The 17,486-nt window shown below is 39.9% G+C and overlaps 1 protein-coding gene across 5 annotated transcripts in view; it reads left to right on the plus strand.

The window, feature by feature from the left end:
- Positions 1-17,486, plus strand: part of RALGAPA2 (Ral GTPase activating protein catalytic subunit alpha 2) — a 323,453-nt gene that overhangs the window by 206,670 nt on the left and 99,297 nt on the right. For all 5 annotated transcript variants that reach the window (XM_023217753.2, XM_023217754.2, XM_023217752.1 and 2 more), the window contains 2 exons: positions 1,300-1,455; positions 9,474-9,632. In XM_023217753.2, coding sequence (XP_023073521.1) covers positions 1,300-1,455; positions 9,474-9,632 — 315 coding nt within the window. The remainder of the gene's footprint in view (positions 1-1,299; positions 1,456-9,473; positions 9,633-17,486) is intronic.

The following is a 17,486-nucleotide window of genomic DNA, read 5'->3' on the forward strand; positions in this document are numbered from 1 at the left end:
TTACAATGGAAATCAACATATCTAAAATAATTTACTTATTTTTTTCTTTTTTCTTTTCTTTTTTTAGACAGAGTCTTGCTCTGTCACCAGGCTGGAGTGCAGTCGCATGATCTTGGCTCACTGCACCCTCCACCTCCCGGGTTCAAGCTCTTCTCCTGCCTCAGCCTGCCAAGTAGCTGAGACTACAGGCATGCACCACCACGCCCAGCTAATTTTTTTGTATTTTTAGTAGAGACGGGGTTTCACCGCGTTGGCCACGATGATCTTGCTCTCTTAACCTCGTGGTTCACCTGCCTTGGCCTCCCAAAGTGCTGGGATTACAGGCGTGAGCCACGGCATCTGGCCAATTTCCTTATTTTTTATTAGTTTCTTGAGTACCTGTGCTGTGAAAAACTTTCTGGGTGCCTTTGAGAGCTCAATGCTAGCAAGGGGACCGAGGTAGGGATGGGGACAGGGTAAGAGTACATGAGAGTCAAAACGACATCCTTACTAAGGCAAGTAGGTTTGAATCTAACAGTTACTGCACTTCCAGTAAATCATTGTTCTCACAAGTAAGGCTACTTCTAATTTGTCATAGAATATAGTTATTATTTAATATATTTTTAAGTCATACATTATCAATTAGAGTTTTAAGAGTATATGTTGACTGTATTTGGCATGGAGGAAATTCTTCTATTTCTTTTTTCATATGTGTTAGAATAGGTATTTTACTGAAAGAATACTAGTCTATGACAAGTTAAACATTTTGGATAAAGACACTAAGAAGTGAACACTCATGCCGTAACTTTAAAATGAGTTATGACTCATAAACTTTCAGCAGTGGTGTAAAGTGGTTGTTCAACCCTTTTGAAAGGCAGTTTAGCAAAGTTTGCTGAATATTTTTAATATTGGTACCTTTTGACCCAGCGTCTTAGAAGAACACTCCTTTGAGTGTGCTTTCTGATTTGAAAAAGCAGAAACCCCCAAATCCCATCAATACGGAACCTATGTATACACACACATATATATATACACACACATACATTTATACCTACAGGTGGGAAAAAAGTTAGAGATTATATACCAAAAGTTTGATAGTGGTTTTATTCAGTTGATATGATTATAGAGCACTTTCATTTTCAATGTTTTTTATTTCTTTAACATTTTAATCTGGTCTAACTTTGTATTACATTTGTTTGTAATCAGAAAGAAAGATATAACAATGAAAATAATTTATGTTTTTGTGAATTCACAGTCCTGCTTAGTGAAAGAACGGCTCATTTTTGATCCTCACTCTTTCTTCTTTGTGACCTTTGTCAGGTGGATCTCTCCACCCACTGTGGGTTCATGGGTGGCCTTCAGCGCAATGGCAGCACTGGGCAGACGGCCCCTTACTATGCTACCTCGACTGTGGAAGTGATTTTCCACGTTTCCACTCGAATGCCGTCAGACTCAGATGATTCCCTCACCAAAAAGGTAAGGGGTCTCCTCGGGCACCATTCTTAGCTGCCCTGGTTTGTTGGTGAGGTTCTCCTAGGACAGACAAATACAAAGGTAGAATGCACACTGAGATGGTTTCCTCTGAACTCTACGACCCTGAGATTAAGGTTTAGGAAAAGAAAGGGTCTTAAATGTTACTTTTGGATCTTCCCTCCCGTGAATATTACCTGATGGAAAGTGATATTTTTGATGTCACAGATTGTCAAAGGTTACAAAGTATGTTAACCCTGTCCTGGTGGGGCTCTGGGAAAGCAGGCCCCTCCAAGGCTTGCTACAGAGCGATTTGGCAGCATCTGTCAACTTAAGTGCAGGTGTGCAGCTGCCCAGCAGCCCCACTGTTGCCCCTTACCTTTTATTCTTCAACTTGCTCTGTGGCCAGTTTTCCTTAGAAGTCAAAGGAAACCTTCTCCACCCCTGAGGAACCTCCCCCAGGGAACTTGGCCTTTACCTTCCAACCTGCAGGATGTTTGCCTCAGGTGACCCTGTGTTCAAACTGAGGAGCGCCTTAAAAGAAAAGGCGTTTCACTCTAGGAAGGAAGCCTCTAATCGGATCTGCTTCTGTAAGCTTCCAGATGAGGAGAACGTCTCAGAGCAACTGTGATTTGCACTCACCTGGCCTGCTAGCAGGTGGGGAACCTAGAATTGCCACCTTTCTCTCTCCCTACCACATAAATGCAAGGGACTGAGGGCAGCACCTCAGGTGCTGACTAAGGCTGGCCACTGGGGAGTCTACTGTGGTGGTTATAGCCAGACCCCGGTGACAGGCGCAACAGGGATCAGATGTATATTCAGTTATTTCATCAGCCTGTGCCTCAGTTTTTCATCTATTAAGTGAGATAAAAAACACAGCCTATGTTACAGGGTTGTTGAGTGAAGTAAATGAGATAATTCCTATGAAATTATGAAATTGCTTAGCACGGTGCCTGGGACGATGTCTCTGACCATCATCCCTCATTATTGCCCGTTGGTCTAATTGATTCTTTTTTTCCTGCCCCATTAGCCAGGTGCTTTATATTGGCAGACTGGCCTCACTGTACCTGCTTTATTTCTTTATTGCACGGTTTTGCTTTTCACCACTGCAGCCACGGATGTCTGGACTATGTACAGGCATACCTTGTTTCATTGTGCAGCACTTTATTGCGCTTCACAGGTATTACATTTTTTACAAATTGGATATTTGTGGCAACTCTTAAACAAGTCTATCGGCACCATTTTTCCAACAGCAGGTGCTCATTTGTGTCTCTGTCTCATTTTGTAATGTTCACAGTGTTTCTAACTTTATTATTATTATTATTATTATTATTATTATTATTATTATTATCATCATCATCTCATATGGTGGTCTGTAATCAGTGATCTTTGATGTTGCTATCGTAATTATTTTGGGACACCACAAACTGCCCATATAGGATGGCAAACTTAATTGATACATGTTGGGTGTTTTCTGACTGCTTCACCCACCAGCCGTTTAATAACCTCGTGTGGCCTCAAAGTATTCAAGTGAAAGGAAAAATTGGATGTCTCTCACTAGAAATCAAAAGCTAGGAATGATTAGAAGACATGTTGAAAGCTGAGATAGGCCAAAAGCTAGACCTCTTTAAACATTTACCCAAGTTTTGAACATAAAGGAAAAGTTTTTGAAGGAAATTAAAAGTGCTACTCCAGTGAACACATGAATAATAAGAAAATGAAATAGCTTGTTACTGATATGGAGAAAGTTTTAGTGGCCTGAACAGAAGATAAAACCAGCCATAACATTCCCGTAAGCCAGAAGCTAATCCAGAGCAAGACCCTACACTGTTCAATTTTATGAAGGCTGAGAGAGATGAGGAAGCTGCAGAAGAAAAGTTTGAAGCTTGTCAAGGTTGGTTCATGAAGTTTGAGGAAAGAAGCTGTCTCCATAAAATGAAAGTGCAAGGTGCAGGAGCAAGTGCTCTTGGAGAAGCTGCAGCTTATCCAGAAAATCTAGCTAAGATCTCTGATGGAGGTGGCTGCACTAAACAACAGATTTTCAGTGTAGTAAAAACAACCTTCTATTGGAAGAAGATGCTATCTAGCACTTTCATAACTAGAGAGGAAAAGTTAATGCTTGGTTTCAAAGCTTCAAAGGAACAGACTGAGTCTCTTGTTAGGGCTAATGCAGCTGGTGACCTTAAGTTGAAGCCAGTGCTCATTTACCATTCCCCAAATTCTAGGACCCTTAAACATTATGCTGAATCTACTCTACCTGTGCTCTGTAAATGGAACAACAAAACGTCTGTTTAGAGCATGGCTTACTGAAGATTTGAAGCCCACTGTTGAGACCTACTACTCAGAATAAGAGATTTATTTCAGAGTATTACTGCTCACTGACAATGTACCTCATCACCCAAGAGCTCTGAAGGAGACGTAATGTTTTTCATGCCTGCTAACACAATATCCATATTCTGCAATGCACAAATCAAAGAGTAATTTCAACTTTCAAGTCTTACTATTTAAGAACTTTCATAAGGCTATGGCTGCCATAGGTAGTGATTTCTCTGATGGATCTGGCAAAGAACATTGAAAACCTTCTGGGAAGGATTCACCGTTCTAGATGCCATTAGGAACATTCATGATTCACGGGAACAGATCAAGATATCAACATTCACAGGAGTTTGGATAGAGTCCCACCCTCATGGATGACTTTAAAAGATTCAAGACTTCAGTGAAGGAGGTCACTGCACATGTAGCAGAAATAGCAAGAGAATTAGAAGTGGAGACTGAAGATGTAGCTGAATTACTGCAATGTCATGATAAAATTTGACTGGATGACAAGTTGCTTCTTACAGATAAGCAAAGAAAGTGGGTTTCTTGAGAAGGAATCTGTTCTCAGTGACGATGCTATGAACATTGTTGAAATGACATCAAAGGATTTAGAATATTCCATAAATTTAATTGGTAAAGCAGTGACAGGGTTTGAGAGTATTACTCCGATTTCAAAAGAAGTTCTGCTGTGGGCAAAATGCTGTCAGACACCATCACATGCTACAGAGAAATCTTTTATGAAAGGAAGAGTCAATCAATGTAGCAATTTCATTATCCTATTTTAAGAAATTGCCACAGCCACCCCAGCCTTTAGCAACCACCACCCTGATCAATCAGGAGCCAACAACATCAAGGGAAAACCCTGTACCAGCAAAAAAAGACTACAACTCACTGAAGGCTCAGATAATAATTAGCATCTTTTAGCAATAGAATTTTTTTATTAATATATGTATGTTAAGAAATAATACTATTGCATATTTAATAGACTGTAGTAAACATAAGTTTTAGGCATACTGCTTTCCCAGTGCACACAAAAATTTGTGTGATTTGCTTTACTGCAATATTTGCAATACCTAAAAAACCTATTGCAGATATGTCTGGAACCAAGCGTATAATGTCTCTGAGGTGTGCCTGTATACGATGGGCAACAGTGCATGTGAAACATCAGAACTCGAGTCATGGCCCGATTACAGATGACTTTCATAGCGATCAAGTGTCTCAGATGTACAGAGCACAGTTTGCATTCAAAAACTCAGCAGCCTTTCCCTCTCCTGCCCCAGCATGCTATAATGACCTCCTGGGGGTGGCAGTACTACAGTCAGAAGCGCTGACCACGTGCTGGTTCCCACAGGTCTTGGAGGAGCTCGCTCAGTGTTGGGTTTTGATGGCTGCCCCTGGCTGTAGAACTCTCAGCAGTGAGAACTCTGCCCTCCAAGAGTTCACCAGGATCTCAGACTCTAGCGTAGCTTACCAGGATCCTAAGCTGGGCTCACACATCTTTTTTATTTGCAGTACATTGTAAATTATTTCTGCTTTGCAAATGTGTCACCATATTCTATACTTTTCTTATGACTAGGAATTATTTTGTTAAAAGATATAATTTTTAAAATATAAAATATTTTTAAAAATTATTTCTTAAGTAGGACTGTTTTTTCTTTTTTGAGAAAAGACGTGTTTTCTTGTTAAAATGCCAGGCTGTAAATAATGTTCTAAGACTTGGCCTGGTTGAAAGATTCCCTACTGTAATAATCAAAATTCAGCTGATACCTTTTGCAGCTCAAAGATTTAGCATCATTAGTGATAAACTCTCTTTATCAGATGTCTCACAGCTAGACTAAAAATCAGTCACAGTAACAGCAGCCCACAGTTCCTTGTCTTATTCTAACTAAATTGTTCCTAACAGCTTAAAAATGAGCTACAAAATTCTAAAGTGATTCATGCTCTCTTCTGCCCCTATCACGGGGGGACTTTTTCAATTCTGCAATCCGGTTGCAACCCCATACTGAACTCTTGATCCTTCACTGCAGAAATTTGTTAGCTCTAGCTAGATTAGATTTTTCACAGCTAATCTAACTGCTGTAGGGGTTTGCAGAGTGGGGACAGAGCTGTGCTATTGGATTTGTCCAATTCATTTGACTCCAGGACTATAATTGCACTTATGTCTTACAAGGCTTTTATAGCCTCAGGCTGGCCAGCCACATAAAAAACAAATTGGCAGTGATACAGTACGAGTGAAAAGGGATGAAAGGCCCACATTATCAGTCTCCAGGCAGCGCTGTTCTGGCAGGAAGTTTCTTGGTTAATTTACAAATAAAACTTAGATTTTAGGATGGGCACACTGTCATCTGAACAATGGGGATGTCAGGCCTGACTGTTACTTAGTAAAAGTAGCAGCCGGGCCCACTGAGGAGCAGGAATTCTTCAATCAAACAGACGACTCCTTCTGGAGCCAGCTGGCGATGTAATGCAATTAGTCGAGAAAGGAGGTCAGCCTATTAGGTGTGTACCATGACCAGTGTCACCAGTGGCGTGCAGCCTGGCAGCAGCAACAGACAGAATGGCTTAGGCAAAGGGACTTTAAAACTCTGTTAGGATGAAAAGTTGTGGGGCCGGGATTGATTTCTTAAGACTTAAAATCTGAGCATTTGTTCTGAGCCTGATGAGTATCCAGGCATTCTGGAGCCTGTTGTGCAGTTGAAGGAGTAGCTAACATAAACACCGGCTCCATTCCAGGAGACTCATCATTCTTCTCCAGTTACATAGGAACCAGATCAACTTGACTTGTATGCACTCACTGAACTCACTGTGGGTTTCTAATTTGAGGGCCTCTAATCACAGTTCTTTAGTATGCACAAAATTAGGTCTCCATGATGGACTCTTCTTTAAATTGGGCAACACTTTGAGGTGTCCAGAGTATTCTGTATGTTCTGACGTGGTTGACAGTTTGCCCAGATGAATTTTATTTATTTTACCTACCTGTTTTCTTATAGGCAAAAGAAGCCATATTTTTGCCCTTTGCTCCAGATTTATCAGCCAGTTGTTCCCATGGCCTTAGCTTTTAGTTTTGTGATTTAGCTAGTTAAACTGTGATGTATCCAGAAGTCTGAGTCACATGTCACTGAAAGCAGCTTGAGATGATGAATATATCATATCATTACCACACAAAAATAGCTTTTCCTTAATGACAGAATTGCCACACTGGGAGGATGGGTCTATTAGTGTGAAACTACCCTCCCTTGCTGTAGTTCTGAGAATACAGATGCAAGTAAAATTAAGAGATACTTAGGTTATGTAGTTGAGTAACCCAATTTAAAATGGGAAAGTAACTACAAAATTTCAATAATCACGGTATTACCTCACAGTTAATGTTTTGCAACTAATACTTGGGGACTTGTGGATCAAAAGGAGCTGTCACAGATACTAGAGCACCCACATCAGGTGGTGGCAGCATGTTTCAGGGGTGTTTAGTAGGTGTTTCCATTCAGACATTTGTGCAAGCATTATACCAAGGGACCCAGAGCCACTCTGAAGCTGGCTGTCTTTGCAGGGTGAGGGCTGTAAGTGTGGATTCAGGGATAGCCCCAGTTCTCACGACTGCCTTCTGCAGATCTGAATTCCCCTTACAGTGCCAGTTAGATACTATTCGTATTTCCCTGAGAACATACCTATATTAGGTTCTTGGTGATGCTGGCTACCATGTTTTTACTTCAAAAGGACTGAATTTAGGAGTGTATTATAATGTCTTTGCATGTTTTATTAAAAAGAAAAAAGAAAAAGAAAAGCTGTAGCAAATACAGGAATGGAGAAATAGAAAGAGCTGTTCAGCACCACTAGGAGGCCCAGTGTTGTATTTTGTTTAAAACTATGTAAGGAGTTGGCTACACCTTTTGCCTGCTATTCTTTTACCTTTATATGGGAAGGGGGAAGGAAAAAAATGACGTACTGGGTAATTTTGCCATTAGAAAGTCGTAGATGCCATTAAATTGTTCTGGATCATCATGACTTATGCTCAGCACCCGCAGTTGCATTTGTCTCAGAGCCCACATTCAAACACAGTTGAATTGTGCACCCCTCAGTATAGGTACAAAGGTATAGGCACAGGTCACTTTTTAAATAATTGGCCGTACAGTCGTTCCCAGAAGTATGAGAGAGTGAAGAATAAACAAGCATTGCAGCAAATGAGCTTCCTTTTGTAGCCTTATCAATAGAAAAGAGGCTATGTTGGGGTCACCTGAGATTTTCTTTTTGTGGTCCAATAGTCTAAAGAAAATTGTATTTATGCTAACACGTTTTAAATACATAGTATTCCAGAACATCTTTTTAAAAAATACTTTAAGACAAAACTAAAAATGTTAGATTTGACACATCTCTATTTTATTAAACTGCTTCTGAATTTAGTCATTTTTAGTGTTCATCTGTTAGATAAGGAAGCAAGAAATACTTGTTCGTGGTGCTGGAGAGCATCCTTCTGTAGTTCCATGTGAGAGAACGAGAATCTCAAATTCCCAGAAGATGTCAGAGGACCTTACCAGCCTTTGTGGTTTCAGAACTTCAATTTTGGCCAACATTTTAATCTTTATAATCTAGTTTATTTTAGTCACACTTTGATTCTTTGTCACTTAAATGATTTCGTGTGAGCTTTCTCCAGCTTGAGATGGTACAGTCATCGTGCAGGAGATTGATCAAGGGTGTTCTTATACCTGACAAAGCCTGGGCCTGAAAGAACTCTCAAGGGGTCTTGTTTTGGAGATCTTTCTAGTAAGGCCTCCTCAAAGAGGCCAGGAGTCTGTGATTTGCTTTTGTTCTTTACAGACTCTTTGTATATAAGATGATAAAACAAGTGGGCTACACTGCTAAGCAATGACAGTAAAATAACTTTGGGTGCAGGCTTAGGTAGCTTTGAAACAGTGAAAATGACCCTGAATTGGAAGCCCAGTGCATGTCCCGGGCCCGCTCTGTCACTGCTGCTCATGCACCCTCGGGTAGGTGGTGCCTTCACCTTCCTGAGCACCCATTTCTTTTTTGTACAATAAGATGAAGATGATGTCATCTACCTCAGAGAGTTAGTGGGAAGATTAAATGAGACAATATGTGTGAACATGCCTTCTATACAGTAAGCACTCTTTAAATGCTAGGTAGGGGTATTCTTATCAGACTTAAGCAATAGTTATTCATTTCCTAAGCAAAGGTAATTTTATATATCCTTTTCTTAAAGGTTTGTCACAAATCTAGTTTCTTATACATTTGATAACAATTGTGTTGTAATGGCTTATGTTCTCTTATGTTCATATTCTTATGTTCATAGTAACCATTGAATTGAGAGTCTCATAAAGCACAACTGCAATGTGGAATAAAAGACGTAGGCTGTTAATTGTTTAGAAACATATTCAGCAATACAAAGCATAGGACTCTGATGCAGGAGTAAAATTCCATTAGAAAATAAATTCTTACAAAGACCTCAGTCCCATCCAGCTGTAATGTGCCTGCGAAGCTTGCATGCCTTATCTTAGTACCAACGCACTAAGAAGACAGACTGTGTTTTTATGCACTTGTGCTTTTTAAAATCCTCACAGAACATCAGTGGTGTAGTCTTTTTTGATAGTGAACTTTTTTTGGCCTTTGAGTTTTATAATTCAATTTGTAAGCCATGACCCCTCCTAAACTGCTGTTATCACCCTGATTAATAAAGAGCCAATTTGCTGTTGCAGCTTCGTCACTTGGGGAATGACGAGGTCCATATCGTCTGGTCTGAACACTCCAGAGACTACCGCAGGGGTATTATCCCAACCGCCTTTGGAGATGTTTCAATCATTATTTACCCAATGAAGAATCACATGTTCTTCATCGCGATAACGAAGAAACCTGAGGTACGTCGTTTTTATTGCATTGTTATACTGACTCATAAAGCATTTGTCGTGTGATTCACTGTCATTGAAAATCAGTGATACAAATATGTTAAAGGGGACTCTCATCCAGTTGTTGAATGTCTTACATGTATCTGAATTATGCATGCTTTATAGGAATTAAATATGAATTGGGATTTTCAAAGAATTTTTCATCATGAGCACAAAATTTTGTTATTGTATTACTATATGTTTTTGGAAATTATAATGTCAAATTTATTATTTTGTAAATGTTTTAAGTTTTCTAAATTTTGTACTTTTGAAAAATTGTACCTTGAAATTTTGGGTATGTTGATTAATAATAAGAGTTGAAGGAACCCCATATCACATCTAGCATTTTGTGGAGAACCGTGGGTATGGAATCCAAGCTTGCCTGGTGTACAGGCACTTGCCAAACCTCTGACTGTGCTAATGGGGTCAATCCTGCAGGATTGCAGGCATGTCCACGAAGAGGCTGGGCCTCTGGAGCACGGCCCATGTGATGAGTTTCAACAATTGGAGCACCTTGCTGCAGAATCAGTTCAGCCATGTCAATTGGTATTGATCATGGGAAGAGCTGGAACAATCCAATGATCTGTGTGCTGTGTACTAAATTGGCTGCAGTTTCGATCCTTGTCATACCTTTAGTGGTATCTTAGCCATGCTTTATGTAGCAACTTGTTTTTGTTTTAGAATTACTAATAGAAGGGTGTTTTTAAAGTTCTTAAACATTAGCATATTAAGCCATCTCTCAAGAGGAATGACTTTGTGTTTTTCAGCTTGATAGTAAGTATAATCTTCATTTTCATTTCAAGTTGTTCTCCTGAAGGAGCTGAAAGTTACCCTTCTGAAAACTCTCTTTTAAAGCTTTGAAATAATAGACAACAGATTTATTGTTCATATTAGGATTTATGACCTAATCTAAAGGGTTAATGTTGTGAGGATTAAATGAGCCAATAAATAGAAAATGCTTCAAACAGTGCATGGTCCAGAGTAAAAGCTACTTAAGTGTTAGCTCTTCTTCTCCTTCTCCTTCTCCTTCTCCTTCTCCTTCTCCTTCTCCTTCTCCTTCTCCTTCTCCTTCTCCTCCTCCTCCTCCTCCTCCTCCTCCTCCTCCTCCTTCTCTCTTCTTCTTCTTCTTCTTCTTCTTCTTCTTCTTTATTATTACTACTATGGAGAGAGAATACTTAATGAATTCCAAGTTTAACATGCTTATTATTCTCAGAGTAGATGCAGTCCGGGTCAACTCCTGAATTCATAAAAATCCCATTCTGGCTGTTGCAAAGCCTGACGTAAAGGAAACTCTCTTTTCTATTCAGGGAACGCAGATGCCAAAAGTCACTTCATATTAAATATTTGTATCATTTTTTATTCTGATGTCCATGTGTGTAAAGTTTTCAGTTTTGTGTATGAAAATGGCTCTTAGTGCTAACATTTGTGTTTGTCCATGAAGAGCACTAGTTTAAAGAATTAAACTGAAAATTTTAATATAAGGGAACCAGTGAATTTAGTGTCTTGTAGCTTTCAGAAAGAGGAAATATGTTTCTTTAATATTTAGTATGGATTAATTGGCTTTATTAGCTCATTTTCAACGTGGGCCTCTAAAATGTCATTTAATGTCACCTTTATTTTTAAATAAAAAACATACAAGGCATTTTAATTCACTTTATAGATTCAAAAGTGATTTTTTAAAAAGGTAGTACACTGATAATGCATGAATGTAATTATTAACATACCTTGTAAACTTTCTTATAAAATGTTTGCACATTTTATGAATTTGGCTATAAATTCTAACAAGATGAATTGAGCAAATTGCTTGCTTAATATTTTAATTCAAAAAGCCTAAAGGGAAGAAGAGAATAATGGCCAACTGGAAATTTAGTATTATCCTTACATTTAAAGTACAAACCATTACAATGTAATAAAATTAATCCAGACATTTCCAGGGCAAGTGTGGCTGACCTTTTGTTCACCAACCACTGACCCCAGGGTGAATGCAAGAGGCTTGCGGAGGGAAAGTCTGTTTGTTTGGCTTCAGTCCCTGGTATTTAAATTGCATTCCCTAATCAAATGGAAAGGCTGTCCTCTCTATCAGGTTACAGAATCCATGGCAACATTTGGCCTTTTATATCCATAATGTTAGCCTTTTTGTTTGCATCTAAGTAGAGACACCTGGAGCAATGTTAACATTAACCGATTTAGCATTAATAGCTTCATTATATAAGAATTTCTGATCAGATAGCTGTTACTTTTGTTATATTGCTTCAGCTTGTATTGTTGTCATTTTTTATCTCCCTGCTTGGCAACCAGGCAATGATTTGCAAATTTTTTTTGTCTTGATTAATTAAGCAATATAATTATCAGTAACCGTGATGCAGTCTTTGCTCAACAAAGCTTCTGAGAGAAAACAATGGTAAGTCTGTTAGTATGAATGCATTCCACGCGTCCCAGATGCATGAGGATATTATGGACAATGAGGGGAAAGGCCGCCTGTGAGCGAGGACAAAGGGTGCCACGCAGACTCGACACACTGCACATACCGCCAGGGACATGCTGCGGGCTCCCTGGGACACAGACGCCTCGTTAGATTACAGCTAGTCAGCAGAGATTAATTCTCAGCCATTTGGTGCAATAATTTACCCATTCCCTAGCCTTTTAACTAGTGTTCCTTACTGTGGAAGGGAAGGCTTTGTACTCAAAAGGTTTATTTAACCTTGCCTACTTTTAGGGATCTCCACCAAAATCATTAATTTTTTCTTAGAAATTGTAATGACGCAGCTGCTTAAAGTTAAGGAATATTCCTTTTGAAGGACAGGATATGCATAAGTTTCCAAAATTGTAGGTAGAGTCAAAGGCATTCTTTTAGCACCTGTATATTTCATCTGAGTATAGTATGACTCTGTGGTCTAATTACATTTATTTTACTGTTCTCTGGGCAGCCATGCTTCTCTAAGAATAATTTTAATCCTTTTTGGGGAGAGAAAAAAAAAAAAACCTCATCAGTACACAAAAGTCTTGCTCATTGGATAGAGTCATGCATATTCAAAGTGTACTTTCATTCACTCGGCCTCATTAATAGCGTATGTAATAATGTAGGGCTATTTGTAATACAAGCTTACAGGCAGCATTGCTTCCAAGTCCTTTGAAATTTAACATATTTCGCTTTTTCATTCCATACACTTCCCTTAAATATACAAATTATGTGCCTGGCAGAATCCGCCTCCTCTTAATAATACACAGCATTTGTGAAATGGTATGTTGAAGAAGTGTGGGTGTGCTTGTGTGAACGCATAAAACCCTCTCATCGGAGAGGGCCTGTTCACTTCTTGAGCTTTGTATTGAACTTCTTTTTTTCATTAAAAAAAAAAAAAAAATCAGTGTGCTTAGCAGCATCATTCCATTGTTGAATTACTTTCAAAATAAGTCCATCTCCATAAACATTGACACAATCGTTCTTTGGTCATAGAAAAGAAATGTGTTATTGTTAGACTTATGTTTTTTCCAGCTTTTATTACTAAGTCAGCAGTCAAGGAAAGACTTGCATATAGAGTAGAAAGTGAGTGATTCAAGAGGTTTGTTAAAATGCCCGAGTTGTTCTTCAGAAAAGTGATTCATAGAGCCTCCACACTGCAGTGAGTACCCACGCTGCTTTCCCTCCCTTTCAGTATCTGGAAAGTAATACTGGTGTTCAAAGTGTTTGCCTTTAGAAATTTGCGAAGGTAAGGTTTGGGCATGTTTGTTTCCAGGCATAGTAGTGACTGACTGGTGACCGGTTGACCAGAGGGTAGATGTTGAGAAGCAGCCTTGAGCAGGAGCAGTTGAGACAAGAGGAAGTTTTGGTGAAGTGTCCTCCTCTTCACCCCAACCAGAGTGTCCCTTTTGTAAATGGAAAACATGCTAAAGTCCTCTGAATTCTGCTTACTCAGCCCTGGTACACATGAGCATGGAGAAAAAAATGATAGTGATTCAGTGATTTCTGAAAAGCATAGGAGGGAAAGTAGTAAGACAGGAGATGGGACCCCAGAGTTACAGTTCTAAGCCTACCACAAGATGGTAGGTGTCTTGGGCAGATCTTTCCGTTTCTTTGAACCTTAGCTTCCTCAGCTGTGAAATGCTGGTTGAGAATCAAGGCTTCTCTGTAGTCCTTAAAGGGATTCTAAATGCCTTTCTTTTGGATCCCCTTGTTCCTAGCTGCCCGTACCTTTCCTTAAGTTGTTCTGACTATCCCTAGAGCGTCATGGAAGTAGTTGCTGGCTCTCTTGAAGGTTCAGCAGCTGTTGTGAGTGAGTGAGAGTGTGTGTGTGTGTGTGTGTGCGCGCGCGTTCGTGTGTTCGTGTGTGTTCATGCATCCCTCTTCAGGGTGACATCTAGCCCAGGACCTGTACCTGGAGCAGGTGCCCAGAAATGCTGGGAAAAGGCTGATGTGCCAGAAGTTACAAGAGCATTTGCACATGGGAGGCTGAGAGGAGCCTAGGATTGGCACTGAGTTTGAAAGGAAGTCGTTTAAGCTTACTAGTGTGACCTCATGGTATAGGGAGAGTGTTTGACTTTGCAACATGGTTATGTAAATTTCTTTCTTTTCATTTTATATGTACAGATTTTCTTAAATATTTATCCCAATCACAGCCAACTAACCTGTTTAAGATTAAATCATGCCCTTTAAAATGCTCTGGGAACTTCTCAGGGAAAATAAATTGTTAACCTTTGAATACACAAAGAATTATTTATTTAGAAAAGATCATTGAAAATACCAAACAACCAGAATGTACTAAAATAGGTTATTAAATGGATTACTATGTTATGTTCTGTTTGAATAATTTACTATTATTGTTATTAGCATTATTTTTAGTAAAGGAATGACATTGAGAACTATGTGAAAAGGCATCTGTCATTTGCAGATGTTAAATTAAAATCAAATTTCTTCTCTAATTCATTGCCACTTCTAATTAGAGGAATTCCCTAGATACAAGGGATTTGTATTATTCCTTTTGTCCAGTTTTTGAAAGACTGAGTCACCCACGAACAGTTGCTGAAGAATACTAAAGAACGTTTATTTATACAATAAGCCTTGATACAGATGGAAGAAAATCTATAGCCGACTATTATTAGCTCTTAGCCGCTGTTTTATCTTTCACAACAATTTGGCTTTTGAGAATTTCTTCTCAACTGATTTTCCTCAGAAGTTGACGTTATTTCCCCTTTTTTAAGTTGGTCTTTGCATATACATCTTCTTCTTGTTTGCTTTATCTTCTCTCCTTTGGCCAGCCAGAGAGCCAGCCTGTGTAAATGCATACCAAATGGCAAATGGTAGTGTAAAAAAGCAAAGCAGCTCTCATTCTCTGCCTCTGAGCTGCTCAGTAGGAAGGGCCTTTTGACTCAAGAGACAGCAGGCTCCCCAGACCCCTCGGCATTCAGCTGCCTAGGTTCCTGCACACAGGTGCACACAGTGTCAGCCACTCAGCCCAGCAAGGAGGATGGGTGTCCGGAACACACAGAACTTTTCTGTGAAAAGGAAAGAGCACTCATTGCCCCAGAATCAGAGAATTTATCTTTACAGTAGTAGTTTCTGTGCAAACTAATGTGAAACGTATTAGTTTGTTGTTGTTGGGTTTTTTCCTTTTTTTTTTTTTTTTTCATTATCACTTTCTTTACAACTCCACCTCGCCAGTTACTGGACTGCTTTTAGTATAAGCCATAAGAGGAAGTACACTTATTTTTTTTATGCAGAATATTTTTTAAATAAACTCTTTGAAGTGTGGTGTTACTAAAGATAGATGGAAGAAAGGGTTATTCTTTCTTATTATTTCTTATTTGTGCCTGGCAGCACGAATGATCTTAGACTATGAGTAGGTCCTTGATTTTCCTCTTTGGAACTAACTGAAATGCCTATGTTTTCTACCAGTACTGTCTTAGAGGGAAAGCTCATTATTAGTCATCACTAGTAGAACTAACAGTCTCCTCCTTCTTTGCTCCCATTTGAATTCTCACAGGCCCGACTGCTTCCTCTGTGCTGTAGATACTGATATCAAAATAGCTTTGCCCAATCTTTGCAGTTTTTAAATCTTTGTGTTTTAATTGTGGAACATTTTTCTCAAACCAACCAAACGGAACTGTGGAAGTGGAAGAAGGTTACTCAGGACCCCACGGCCACTCCCTTCACCCTTCCCCTGGCCTTTCATGCATCTCCATGAAGCAAAAGACAGATGGTCACGAGAGGCCTTATTCTAGAAATGTCGAAAGGGGCAACAGATTTGGCTAATGCCCAGCAATCAGTCCCTTGGGAACAGGAGTGCTTCATTCAGTCAAGCAGGCAACATCTATCCGTTGAGGCTGCTTCATGCCAGATACTGTGTCAAGGGTTGGGGGTCCCACTCTCCTGGAATCTAAATTTTAGTAAGGGAGATGGCCACTAAATAAGTAAATAAATGGTTGAGCCGAGACTCTTATAGGAATGGGTGTTTCAAAGAAAGTAAAGCAGAGTGATAGAATGGGCAGGAAGAAGGCTGCTTTAATTCCGATAGGGAGATGTCTGGTTTCCAGTCAGCATGGAGGAAGCTTGGTAGTCATCACTGCCATCCTCACAGCGAAGGTAAGTTTTAGTGGTTTGGGCATGTTTGTTTCCAGGCGTAGTAGTGACTGGCTGGTGACCGGTTGACCAGACGGTAGATGTTTAGAAGCAGCCTTGAGCAGGAGCAGTTGAGACAAGAGAGACTGTATCAGGCAGATATAGAGAATCACAGCTTATCAGAACAGAAGCCCAGTAGCAGAAACCTCTGGGAAACCAGTGCCACGATAGGAATACTTAAATTATAATTCACCAATTGCAGGAGGCTTAGTGTGGACAAATCTGAGAGTTAAATAGAGTCAAGTGGGGCTGGCTTGTAATCACTCACACTTTTGTGAGTTTTACCTCTAGGATACCTACCAGGTTCTCACAGTAAAAACTGGAGGAAAATCCCCTCTTTGGCAGAAAAAGAGAAAAAGCAGCCATTTGGAAATACAGTTGACCTTTCAGCAACGTGGGTTTGAACTCTGTGGGTCCTCTTACACAGGGATTTTTTTTCAACCAAACACAGATGGAAAATATACAGTATTTGTGGGAAACGAAACCCATGTAAATGGAGGGCACAAATACAAATGGTATTTGTGGGCCAAATGCAGGAATTGAGTATGCTTGGATTTTGGCATGCACAGGGGTAGGGCATTGGTTCTGGAACCAGTCCCCCTCGTATACCTAGGGATGACTGTATACCCAAAGTATGTTGTTCTTCTTAACAAAGTCTGCCCTCAAGAGAAACTTTTTTTTTTTTTTTGAGACCGAGTCTGGCTTTGTCACCCAGGCTAGAGTGCAGTGGCACAATCTCAGCCAGGGCTCAAGCAATCCTCGCACCTCAGCCTCCGGAGTAGCTGGGACTAAAGGCATATGCCACCATACCTGGCTAAGTTTTGTGTTTTTTTGGAGAAACGGGATTTCACCGTGTTGCCCAGGCTGGTCTCAAACTGCTGAACTCAAGTGATCCACTCACTTCGGCCTCCCAAAAGTACTGAGATTACAGGCATGAGCCACTGTTCCCAGCCAAGAGAAACTATTTTAACACAGCCTATCTGGCCTGGGGGAAGGGAAACACTTAACACCAACTCCTTTTAGTCTTCCTATCTCATCTAAGTTGGGATTGGAAGGAGACAAGAAAACAAAACTGAGAAGCACTTTTGAAGGTCACAGTCCAGGGGCTCAGGCTCACTGAAAGACTGAGACATAATGCTAGGACTATAGAATGCTTCCTCTTCTCCATCCCCAACTACTATATCAGGAGGGCTTTTGTGTAGTAGCAGGGAGTA

This window comes from Piliocolobus tephrosceles, chromosome 20 (assembly GCF_002776525.5).
Source record: "Piliocolobus tephrosceles isolate RC106 chromosome 20, ASM277652v3, whole genome shotgun sequence".
Classification (NCBI taxonomy): Eukaryota; Metazoa; Chordata; class Mammalia; order Primates; family Cercopithecidae; genus Piliocolobus; species Piliocolobus tephrosceles.